This window comes from Petaurus breviceps, unplaced genomic scaffold (genome assembly GCF_028583685.1).
Source record: "Petaurus breviceps papuanus isolate PSGF00001 unplaced genomic scaffold, PetGlider_PUasm1.0 151, whole genome shotgun sequence".
Lineage (NCBI taxonomy): Eukaryota > Metazoa > Chordata > Mammalia > Diprotodontia > Petauridae > Petaurus > Petaurus breviceps.
Genome location: NW_027185712.1, coordinates 13,991,084 through 14,004,359, shown reverse-complemented (window position 1 = coordinate 14,004,359; position 13,276 = coordinate 13,991,084). Strand labels below are relative to the sequence as shown.

At 41.2% G+C, this 13,276-nt stretch overlaps 1 protein-coding gene across 10 annotated transcripts in view; it reads right to left on the bottom strand.

Annotated features, from left to right (window-relative positions):
* The window catches only part of CELF4 (CUGBP Elav-like family member 4), a 599,657-nt gene that overhangs the window by 150,504 nt on the left and 435,877 nt on the right, over nucleotides 1-13,276 (bottom strand). For all 10 annotated transcript variants that reach the window (XM_069075666.1, XM_069075661.1, XM_069075613.1 and 7 more), the window contains exon 3: nucleotides 7,112-7,160. In XM_069075666.1, the coding sequence (XP_068931767.1) occupies nucleotides 7,112-7,160 (49 nt within the window). The remainder of the gene's footprint in view (nucleotides 1-7,111; nucleotides 7,161-13,276) is intronic.

The following is a 13,276-nucleotide window of genomic DNA, read 5'->3' as shown; positions in this document are numbered from 1 at the left end:
CAAGGCTCATCTCTGGGTCTGTTTCTCTTTTTCCTCTATACTATCTTGTTTGATTATCTCATAAGCCCCAGTGGGTTCAATTAGCATATCTATGTAGATGATTCCCAGATCTATATATGAATCCCTATCTCTCCCCTGAGCTCCAGCACCACATTACTGACTGTCTTTTGGACATCTTGAATTGGATGTCCCAATAGGCATATCAAACTCAACATGTCCAAAACAGATCTCATTATCCTTCCTTCCAAGCACTCTATTTCCCACTTTCCTATTACTGTTGAAGGCACCACTATTCTCACAGTCACCCAGGAAGGAAACCTTGGTCCCACCCTCAATCCTTCAATTACACTGAGCTGCGCAATATTCCATGCCTCTCTACTGGCTAGTTCCCGAGCCTGGAATGCTCTTTCTCCTCACCACCTCCTCCTCCTTCTAGGTTCTCTGACTTCCTTCAAGATAGTTCAAATTTCACCTTTTTTCAGGAGGGTTTTCTTGGTCTTCCCAACTGCTGATGTCAGATTACTTTCCATCTACTCTGCATATGTCTATATGTACCTAGTTACTTTCATGTCATCAGAAAAAGAGAGAGAGAGAGAGAGAGAGAGAGAGAGAGAGAGAGAGAGAGAGAGGATATGATAGAGGCAGAGACCTACAGATGGACAGGTAGGGAAAAGTGAGTCAGTGGTGTGATGTGGCAACCAGGAAAGTTCCTGTCATCATGGTAGGCATTAAAAAAGCCTTGCTCTGAGTAATAACAGGTGATCATTCCTCTGTCCTCTTCTTGGGCCAAAGAAGAGCAGAGGAATATTGTGTTCAGTTCTGGATCCACATTTTAGGAAGGGCATTGATCAAAAAAAGGAGAGCATTTAGAGACAAATGAGTAGTGTGGTAAGAGACTTCAAAATGATACCACATCAGGATGAGCTGAAGGAGTGTGGAGGGAGAGATTAGTATAGACTGTGGAAGAGCCTAGAAAAGCATCCCTGAAGGGATGGGACTTGAATCTAGGTGAAGGGAAAATTTAGGGGAGACAAGAGCTATCTTCTGAGTTTTGAAGGGTGACATAGCAGAGAGGGATTAGAGTTATGAGGTCAGGAATCCCTGAATCCACCCATTACCTTTTTTTTGCCCTTGGAATGGACTATGATCAGAATAACTGGAATGTTCTCCCTCTCTCAGCTTATTCTTGGGATCTCTTTCATTGTCCTCTTCGTTGTAACAGCTTTGGGTTTCTAGCTTCACACAATACTTTTTACCTTCCTAATGAACTCATCATGTAATTTATGCATTATCTAAACTTTGTATCTCTCCAAGTGCCCAGTACAGTGTCCTGAACATAGTAGAGATTTAAGACATATTTTTGAATGAATTCATCCTTTCTCCTCTAAATGTAGTCAAGGAAGTTGGGGGGGGGGGCATGTTAGAAGAGGATATCAAAAAATTGAGCTTAAACTGAATTGGAGTTTCTGGGACTGGATAAGTCATCTAGAATGACTTTCAGGAGGCTAAATTGGTATAGAGCTCTTAGTTTAGGGGAGGAATGATCATGGGATCACAGAATTTAGTGCTTTAAAGATCATCTATTCCAACCCCCTCTTTTTACAGATGAAGAAGCTAAATCTGAAGGAGAGGAAGTGACATAATCAAGGTTACACAGATGTTAAATAACAGAACTGGGATTCAAACCCAAGTCCTTCAAGTCTAAATCAGTTGTTCTTCTTCTCTTGGGGTTGTACCCATCTTGGCACTAGAAAGGTTCCTATCTCCAAATATTTCCCCTACTTAGCTGTGATTGGTGCCTGAAATTCTGCCATTAGAATTTTATTCTTTTGACTCAAAAATGGTCCTATTTGAGGCTCAGCTGAGCTCTTTGGAGGTAGGAAGGAGGAATTATGGAAAGTCAGGAACAGGGCACACACAAGGGGATGTGTATAAGTATCTCCAACGTCATGCTTTTTTTTTCCCCCTAAATTCTCCCCTATGTGATGTACGGGTTGGGTTATGTGACAGGCTTTTGTATATTGGAGTGTATTTGCATAAAATTGTAAGTGTTGAGTTTTGGGGTGCTGTTGGATTGCATGTGTTTTTTGGGTTGTGTTTTGGTGAGCCTCAAGGGCACTGGAGGAGAAGGAACTGCTTTCTGGTGTGTATGTGTGTATGTATTTGTGTGGAGGTGCAGGGGGGTAGGGTTTGGGGAGAGGTTGACTCTGGGTATTCCTCAGCAGAGGTTGCTTTGTGAGGATGGAGGAGAAAGAATAAAAACAATTTTTAGTCATAACTGATGTGATCAAGGTTTTGAGCCACCATCATAAATCTGGGAAAGATTTATATTGTTGAGCAAGGATGAGGGTGAGGGTGGGGGTGGGAGGTATTTTCTGTCACTGGCAGCAAGTAATATGGGTACCTTGACCTTGGACTCAGGGGGTAGGCTAGGGAGTAGGGGTGGTGAGAGCCTTGGTAGTGGGCTGCCTTTCTATTATTATTTTGCTGTCCTTGAAAGAACATAAATTTTTTAAATTAAAAAAAAATCAGCTGATTTTCCATGAAGCCCAACCATTTATTCTTCACTAGGGACCTCTCCAGAGCTGGCTGAATCTGTTCTTGGAGCCAACAATCCCAGGGTTTAGGCCACAACTGCCCTCTATCTCCTGGGAAAAGATGTATAAGGCAGGGTCTGCTAAGTGGGATTGGAGATTTTTCTAGGACTTCATTAAACATTCCCACTTGGAAATGTTCCTTGACCACAGACTTGCCCAAAAGATTTTCTGTAGTGTCTTATATTTACATCAGTGAAAAGTCCTCACCTTCCTCCCAAACCAATCAGGATAGTAAATGGGAAAAATGTAATTTCATTCCATATCTCATAGGGTCCACTAATACAGGGGTAAGAATGCAGGGCAGAGGAGAAGGCCAAGATCTTAGATAAGATACATACCCAGTCTGGTTAACTACATATAGAGAAAAATTCAAATCCCTGGCAGCATGCTATATTTGACAGACTCTGGAGTCAGAAGTCTTGGGTTCAAATCCCACATTTGATTGCTGTGTGCTCTTGGGCAAGTCACTCACTTCACTTTCCTGAGTCTCAGTTGCTTCTCTTATTAAATGATGGAGTTGGACTACATGGCTTCTGAGGTTTCTTTCATCTCTAAATCTATGATACTAAAAACATATAATCCCAGATGTAGACTTTTCCTGTCTCTCTCCACATATGATACCTTGAGTATCAGCCACACCCTCATACACTAACCTTTTACCCTTGGCAATAGATAGAACATTTGCTTACAAACACTTAGCTGTAGTCACATCAAGAGACTACATGGAAACTACATGAAAGTAGCAACCTAACATCAAACCATCATTGCATTTCTTTCCTCTTCTGGTCTGCTAAGGATGTGAGCACACTTGGTCCCCAGTCACTCAATGTGAGTGGGGGGTTTGGATACCAGCCTATTTTATGGGTGGGGGGGGATGAGTAAGAGAGAAGCAGATCAAGTTGCAGACAAGTCTTACTGCCATGACTATTTGGCTCTGGCTAGGTTCTATGCCTTCAGAGGTTGAATTCAAGGCTAGATGCCAAGGACTGACTTGGCTCCCTTTGACAGACCTGAGGAAAATTAGGTGGGGGGAAGAAGGAACATGCAACAAGGAAGGAGGGAAGACTAGTGAGTTAGGGGACTTTCCATCCCATCGTGGGGCAGTTAAGTAGCCCTTAAGTCATGAAGTTGCTAGGGTACAGGTCATGGTTCCATGATCCCCAAATGACTGGTTTCAGGGCAGCTATATTATTTTTATACTGAACATTCATAGATAGGATGGAGGAAATTGGAAAGTTTCAGACATGACATCTGAGTTCCTCATTGGCCTTTGACTAAAGGGGAAGGGAAGCTCTTCTTTCTCTCATCCCCTTAGCCAAAGAATGTGTAGCATTACTCTTCACTATGTCAGAGAAAGAGAGGTCAAAGAATGAGAGCTGGAAGGGACCTTAGAGGTTGTTCATTCCAGTCCTCTCATTTTTATGGATGGGGAAATTGGAGCTCAGAGAGGTGATATGACTTGCCCAAGGTCACAGAGCAAGTAAGAAGTGGGAAAGGGAGTTAAATGCAGATTTTCTGAATCTAAGTCCCCAGCTCTGTCACAGGTACTCATTCTATTCTGTTTTCTACTTTCTCCTTCCTTCCATCTCATTTCCCTTGCTCCCTCTGTGCCTTCACCTATTTCCTCTTCCTTTCTTCCCCCTTCAATTCCACCTTCTCTTCTTCCATTGATTCTTTGTCCTACTTCTCTTCTTTTACCTTGTTCTCTTCTTTCCTCTTCTTTTTCCATTCTCCTCTCTTCCCTCTCTTAATTTCTCCCTTCCAATCCTTTTCTTCCTCCTCATTTCCTTCTTCACCCTCTTTCCAAATAGCACATAGGTTCTCCCTTCTGCCTTAATTGTCCCGTTTTGTTTGTTCTCCTTTAATCATAATCACCTCTCCTTTCACTTAAAATATTTAACTATATATTAGGTTATTTTAAAACCAACTTGCCATTTTTTTGGTAATAGTCCATCAATACTGCTGACTTAGAACAATCTGACTAATATTGAATAATCAATTAATAGATAGACATTTAGGTTTGGTTTTATCCTCCCCCTTTTTTGGTGTATGTACTTTCTCTCAGAAAAGAGCAAAAGAGCTGATTAATCTGGTTTGGGGCAAGTGTCAGAGGCAGTAGATATATGGGAGAAAGGAGATGAGGTTAGCGAGTTAGAAACTTTTGTCTCCAAGGGGAGGGAGGGAAAATGCATTTAAGTTTGGAGCAGGCTGAAGCCCAGTTTAATAAAAGAGATTATGTATGATTCTCTTCAAATGTGCAGGTCATAGATGGGATGTTTTTTATTAAGTCAAACACCAACATGGTCTGGCATTCTAGGATCTACATACTGGCCCTCAGCCTACTACCCAAATGTCCCCCCACCTCATTTCTCATTGTTCCTCCAGATGCTTCCTCCCTCCCAGGCAGGTCAACTTGCTCACTCTCCCCAGTATATAACATTGCCTTTCTGCCTTTTTGTCTTTGATTGTGTATTTCCTGGTCTGGAGTGTCCTTCCATGTCTATGCTGCCTAGGCAAACCTTATACATTCTCAAGTTTTACTTCAAAACACTACTCTTTCAGGAATTCCATTCCAATAATGATAACAACAACAACAACTATTTATATAGCATTTTAAGGTCTGTAGAGTGCTTTAAATATTTCATCTGATTTGATGACCCATATGTTTATGTATCATATACAGCAAATATATTATTTCTAATGACAGAAATGATAATGAACTCTTCTTCCTCTGAATTCCTGTTGCATTTAGATTTTATAGAAGATGCTTATCACTTGGTGGCTTTGTAGATAGAGAGCTGAACCTTGTGCCTGGAAGACTCAAGTTCAAATCTAGCTTCAGGTACTTACTAGCAGTATGACTCTGGATGAGTCACTTAACCTTTAGACCTTAAGGCTCTTTAGACAGGAGTTTAGGACATACCCAGCATACTAGTCCCTGGACTCAGCATCTAGGTTCCCTTGCCCTAAATCCTGGCTTTGATGGATCTGAGGAATGGTTTGAGGTAGGTCAGGATCATCATTCTTTTACTCACAAATCTGCATGGACACCTCAGACCAGTATATCCCCCTCTAGGGTTTTATTTGAATTCTTTCTAGACCTATTTATCTTCCCAGTTTATATTTCCTTCTGGGGGAACAAGTTCTCTGAATTTGATATTCTTGAAAAGAAGAACAGCCCAAGACTCAGTCTAAAGTTCATCCTCCTAACTCCTGGGTGGGAATAGTGGGGGTTCAGAGCTATTGTGGTAGTTTGCTGAACAAGGCTGCATCCTTTCCCCTTCCTCTGGTCCTCATGGACTCTGACTCTGTATACCTCTGTCTTTGTTAATCCAGAATGCAGTCCTCAACTATTTCAGTTTTATTTAAGCTGTACCTTCCCTGGTCCTTTTCTATCTCCACTGAAAACCCTTTACCAAACCTACCTCCAAGTTTTAGGTTAAATATGCTCAGGGTATGTCTGAGGGGAGGAAGGTAAGTATCTTTTGCTCCAATCCCTTTTCTAATGAAAACTGACCCAATCCTAGACACCTCCATCACAACGTTTCATAGGTGATCCCACCAAATCATAGAACTTCAGAGCTGGAAGGAAACTTAGAGGTCCTCTAGTCCAAATCCCTCATTTTACAGAAGAGGAAACTGAGGCCCAGAGAAGTGACATGATTTATCTTAGACCATATTGAGGGTTAGTGGTATAGCAAGGACTTGAACTCAGGGCTCTTGATTCTTAATCCAGAGTTCTTTCCAAAGCCTTTTTCCTGCCCAGGGCAGGGATCATAGAGTCATAATCACAGCAGGTTTTTCATCAGAGATGCTGAGAGCAGTTTCCCAGGCTACCTTTCTATCCCTGGGAGGGATGAAGAGGTAGGTGGGCAGGGAACTGAGACCTAAGACTGGAGAAAAGGGTAGAGATATGGGGGTGACTAAGTCACAAACTTTCCCAGAGAAATCACAGATGCTAGGGTAGCAATGGCCATTCATTCATGGTAAGCCCCAAACTGTCTCCCACTTCCTGTCTCAAATCTTGGTCCTCTACAACCCCAGTCTGCCATTCCCCACTCCAAACTCTTCCCCTTTTTGGCCCCCAACCTCTCTCCCCTCTTTCTCCAAAACAACCCCCCATTCTGAAAACTTCACCATCTCCCTCCCACCACCAGCCCACCCAAACCTCCCAAGCCAGAGTTACTCAGAGCTTTCCCAGGGTTGGGGTCACATGACCTTCCTCTCCCCTAGTCCCACATAAGGGAGATATAATGGGGTAGGGACAAGCCTAGCCTATGAGGCAGAAAGGCTTGAGTGTGGGTGGAATTCCACAAATTTTCAACCCATTACAGGGTCCTAGTGCTCAGGCCTTCCAACCTGACACTCTTGGTGTGGTGGGACTGAGCAGAAGTGGTGCTCAAGGGTCAGGACCTGGACCAGTGAGGGTGGTGCTGATGGGTCAAGGCCTTGCCCATGAGGGGACCAAGACAAATAAGCCTTTGGGTACAGGGGCCAACGCAGATGTCTACTACCTCCTCGACTCTCGCTGTCCGCAGGCTTCACTTGGATGGGCCTGTTCATCTGCAAAGAAGAACACAGAAGGAGAGAAATGGTCAGCATTGAGCATCCCATCAGTCAGTCAATCAATAAGCATTTATTTACGCGTCATGTGCTTGGAACAGTGCTAACAGCTGAGGATACAAAAACAAGGTAAAAGACAGTTCTTGCCTTGGAGGAGCTCGTAATCTAATGGAGGAGACACATGCAAACAGCTACAAACAAACAAGCTATATGTGAATGCGTACATATATATGTATATACGTATATACATACACAACACACACAACAAGCTATATATACATACGTACACATGTACACACATATCTTATATATACATATATGTATGTGTGTATTATACATGCATATGTATAATGTGTGTATTTGTGTGTGTATATGTATGCTAAATTGGAAATAATCAACAGAGGAAAGGCACTATCAATCAATCAATAAACATTTATTAAGCACCTACTATGAGCCAGGTCCAGTACTAAGTGCTGAGTATACCCAAAGAGGCAAAAGGCACTCCCTGCCCTCAAGGAGTTTACAATCCAATAGATTGTAATTAAGAATTAAGAGGGGATGGGAAAGGCTTCCTGTGGAAGGTAGGATTTTAGCAGGGATTTGAAGGAAGTCAGGGTAGGTTGCATTAGACAAGGAGACCCAGAAAATTTGGGCAGGGGAACAGCTTCTACTCTAAGCTAAAGTCTTGAATTTCACAATGGATGATGACAGTGACATTTTTTCCCCCAGAGCTACACAAGTTGGAGAAACATACACTCACAGATATCATCATATAAATACACAATGCATATACATTTAACATATATAAATATGCATAAGCACACACATACACAGTAGTTTTAAATTTTTCTTTGCTCATAGCACAGTATGATTCACTGAGGGAGAGTTGGATGGAGTCTTTACATATGTAAGAATCATATAATTTGTAGCATGACTAGTGAACTCCAGGCACACTCATGTGCTTTTGCAGACCCTTTGAGAACCCCTAATATGCTTCCACAGACACACAGAGATCCCCCCCATGTGGAAAGCCACTTGTCTGCACATGCACACACATGTCTACACAGACACAAACACGTATGTTTCAAACATATCCTTGCCCATTCGGTTGGTGGCTGTGTTCTCATTACTTTAGGACCTCAGTGATAGATTTATATTCCCCTCCCCATGAGCCTTACACCTTCCTTACAACTCTTCCTCCCACATTATGTTATTATCAAGAGCTTAAATAACTATTTTCCTTCTGAAGACCAGAGACTGTTGAGCAGCTCCCAGGTATCATTCTCCTCTCCTTCTTGCCTTTCCAATGGCCCCTCTGACTCAGGAATTGAATACATCTGAATAGCTTATCTGGGCAGGTATACTCAGTGATTAGAGGTTTAAGGAGTCCCAGGTCACAGAATTAATGCCCACTTAGTTTGAAAGAGACAAACACTATTCTCTAGCCATAAACTGACTTCCTAACTTCAGCCACAGACTAAGTAACCACATCACCAGTAACAGACCGATCATTCTAACTTTGGTGACAAATTCACCCTGAGCTTAGTCACAGATTGACTATGTAATCCAGACACAGATTGACTCCTAACCCTGACCAGCAACTGACCCCAGCAGACTGATGCTCAAAGTGCCTACAAACTGTCTCTTGCCCCATCCTTCCATTTCACCTAGTTGTGCCTGCCATTTGGAAGAGTGGGATGATTCTATGCAGCCCATGCCCACTGCTGGAAGCATATTTTCAAGAGTATCCTGCTGATGGTGGGTCAAGAGAAACATGTCTGTGTAAGGCAGTCCATTTAGTTTGCTGTACAAGGTGATAAATACCTGGGGACTAATCCTCTGGGCTGATTCCCCCTCCTTGGGAATTTGGTGAAATGACTTGCTCTGATTTCTGAGAAATATGGGAAAATTTATATAACTGTTGCAGGTAAAAATAAAAAAGAAGTAAAATCAGGAGTCCAATAGCCAAAGCCACTACAGTCATGTGAACAACACTGAATGATAGATAGTCAGCTCTCATTAACTGTAATGACCAGTCTCAGTCCCAAAGAACAGGTGATGAATTCTGAATCCCCATCCTCCTACCTTGGTGGAGAAATGGGAGATGTGAGGGTCACAGTGTCACAGACATCAGAGAAGGTCTCAGTATTGGTTAGTTTTGCAGAGCTGCTTCTTTGTTACAAACATATCTGGATCACTTCAGATTCAGCAGATGTCCCAAGGTAGCATGAGTCACCATTCTCTGCCCTGATGTCCAAAGGCAGTTCCATATGGAGTTAAGGACTGCAGTATCCTTACTAATATCTTTTCTATGCTATGGCTTAAGTAAACAAAATTTTGTTATATTTAAAATATCTATATCTACATATCAGGACATGACTAGGGAAACAAAAAGAGTCAATGAACTTTAGAAATAAGATGATCAGATTAGACAGTCTTTAAGGTTGGTTTTGGGGTGAAACTGGGATCGTACCATTTTAAGATTGGCTCTATCTTTGGAAAGCGTATAGTTTGGGAACACAAGACTCACAAACATGAAACCATCATAGGGAGAACGTTACAGGAGGAGAATGTGAGATCCTGTGCAAGAAATTCTCAGTTAGACCACGAGAATTGGCAAATGCCTGGTCCTGGGATATATGTAGACTGATCCAGTGTGGGGACTACAGAGAACTATGGCTCACCCTGGCAGGGTTTAGGTCAATTATAGCTTAAAGCTGAGGGGTATTTCTAAGTCCCCTACAGCTCAGAGATTGTGTAGGGAAAAAAATCCAAAGGTAATTTGGAGATAAAGTATTTCATCTCCATTCCTTAGTATAGTGCCAAGAACAGAGTAAGAGCTTGATAATTGCTTGTTGACCTAGTACCATTAAAACCCCTTGGTATTCCAGGTCTTTCACACTCTTGGGGGTGGGGAGCAGGAATCAGAAAACAGAGGGAAAGTAGTGCTAGCAGCCTAGGTAATGAATAGTTATTAATCTATATTATATAATTATATATAACAACATATAACTAATATATAACACAATAAATATTCCTTGGGTCCAGGGCATTTCTGGTATCTAGATTCTGTCATGGAATGGAAGGCTGGCTAGATCAGGTGTTCTTAACATAGGGTCACTGGAATTTTTTTTGAATCTTTATTTTGCTAAATGTATTTGAATATGTGGTTTTCTTTCTAATCCTAAGTATTTTATTTTGTCTTTAAAAACATTATTCTGAGAAGGGGCTTATAGGATTTACAAGTCTACCAAAGGGATACACAGGCTAGAAGCTCCCCAAATAAGGAATAAGAAATTTGTTAGGAGTCCCAAGAGGTTGTAATATGGAGAACTGGGGATATTTTGTCAGTTTTAAAACAGGAAAAGGAAATGTCTGTCCTAAGGCATGAAAAGGAGAACGTTGTCTGAAAATGGGCTTTGATTCAGTGTGGAGAAATAAAGTGTCCTTGTAAATGGAGAGAGAGAATCAAAGAATGGTGGGTTGGACATACATTAGAGACTAGTTAGTGATTGTATGTGGGTGGGTGTCAGGGTCCAGGTGTCCCTGGCAACTTGGTGCAATGGAAATAATGCTGAACTTGGGAGCCATGGGACCTGAAATCAAGACCGAACTTGGCTACTTCTCATATGTGTGATTTTGGATAGGTTACTTAATTACTCTAGACCAGTATATTCATCTGAAAACTCAGGGAATTGGACTAGATATAAGATCCTCTACCATTCCAGATATATTATTCTATGAGGACTCAAGACTTGTGGTAGGGATTTGAAAACAAAGCATAGGCTGAATCAAGAGAACGAAAGTTTGGAGGAGTAAGAGTGGAAGAGAAACACCATCTTTGGGCTGCATACATTTTGATAGACCCTAACCCTTGATGAGGTGATTCTATGGAGATATCATGGGGATAGAAGTTCAGAAGCCTGGGCATGGTAGGAATATTAGGATTCAAGCATAAAATTAGCAAGTTTAGGTTGAATGATCATTTTATACCTTTTAAGCCAGCAGAGATGCTAAAAGATGAAAAATGCTATTGGAGGGCATGAGGGAAGACAGGTGTACTAATTCACCTTTGGTAGAGCTGTGAATTGGTTTGACAACTAGAAAACAATTGGGAATTATTCAAGAAAAGTTACAAAATTGTCCATATCCACTGACCTAGATATTTGTTTATACTTAGACTTCGAGATCTTGCTACTGGAACTATATCCCACGTCAGTTATTGACAGCAATACAAAAGTGTCCATAGAAGCATAATTTTTGATAGCAAGAAGTTAGAAACAAAAAATATGCCCATTGATTGGGAGAATGACTGAACAAATTGTGGTAAATGGATATAATGGAATATTAACACTTCATAAAGAATGATGAATAAAAAGAACTCATCGGGGGAAATGGGAAGATTTGTATGAAGTGATGCAGAGTGAAGAAAGCAGAGCCAAAAGAACAATATACACAATGACTTCCACAATGTAAATTGGGTCATTATGGATGCATAGCAAACTGGTTAATGGCAACAGTCAATGTTAGTACTATACTGCCAAAGTTAAAGGCTGCATCCGTCCTTTCTGTTAGCAATAGATAAACTGACTTTGAAAAGGGGTTTGTTTTGGGAAGTATCTTTATCTAAAAAAAAATAATAATGTCAATACATTTTTTAATTAACAGAAAAACAATCAAAAAATTCCAAAAAATTAGCAAGGTTAGAATAGAACCTAGAATCATTCCATTGGATCCCAGCTAGATACTTTTTTTTTAAGCAATTGGGGTTAAGTAACTTGTTCAAGTTTACATGGCCAGTTATTTCTGGGTGTGGTGTTGAGTATTGGAGCCCAGATTTGATCCCCAGGTCATCCCACACTGGAGCCGGTGCTCTTACTCACTGTGCTACCTGACCGCCTCTCAGCTAGACACTTTCATTGGCACTCTGGCTATGTTTATACCTAATAAATATAGGTATTGTTACTTTACTTTCCCTATAACAAATCCATTCCAAAGATTACCTTAGCTATAGCAGTGTGTATGTGGTGGTGGGGAGCAAGGCTTGGATAGGGTGTGGGAAGATTGACTTGTGAAGAGAGGTAAATGCTTGAAGTTCAAAACATTCCATATATTGCAGGACTTTGAGGGTATGGGAAACAAATTCACAAGACTAGGGCTTAGCTCACAAGAAGTCAAATCATCTAACCAAAGGACATCGAACTTAATACTGGTTAAGGCAATAGGCATGACCCAGAGCAAGTTCCTACTTTTTAATGGGTATAAATGTGATTGATCTTTGTATTTAGCAGTGCCCAGAGCAAGTAAATTGATCAACCAATCACCCAGCATTCAACAAGTGCCTGTTACGTGTCAGGAACTATGCTAAGCACTGGGGGTATAAACATTAAAAAGTGTAACTGCTGTCAAGAAGTTTACATTCTCTTGGGGGAGATAAGCACCCATATATAAGTATACATAGGATATACATAAAAAGAATAAATACATAATAAATGCAAAGTAGCTTGAAAGAGATGGTATCAGGAATTGGAGGAATCAAGAAAAGCTGCATGCTGAAGGAAGTGTTTGAGCTTTGTCTTCAAGGAAGAGAAAGATTCTGTGAGTTCTCTTACTTTCTACTTGTGTGGCCTCCATCCAAGCTGCCATTTTAAGGAAAGAGCCTGAGTCACCTAGCAGGTGGAGGTGAGGAGGGATGATAAAGATGGAGTGAGGCAGTCATTCAGGAACACATGGACAAAGTCCAGAGTAAACCTAAGTACTAGTCAGGTCAAGAGGTGAAGGAGTCTCTTAATGGGATAATTTGATTTAAGCATAGATTAGAGTGTAGTCTATGCTACTGAGCCAGACAGAAAAAATGGGACAGGGGAACAAAAGGGAGTCTAAGACAGAATCCAGGCCAGGATATGGATTGGATGCAAGTTGCCCCTTGGAAAGATTTTGCCAAGGACAGATATGTGATATTAATCTCATATTATGATATATTAAATGACAGATACCTTGAACTATCTGATGGTGTGTTAGGAAAGGAAAAAAAGAAAGAAAATCTTCAAGTAGGAGTGAGGAATTTTTATTTGATTGTGATGTTCTTTATTGCTACCTGTCCTCAATCAAAGCCC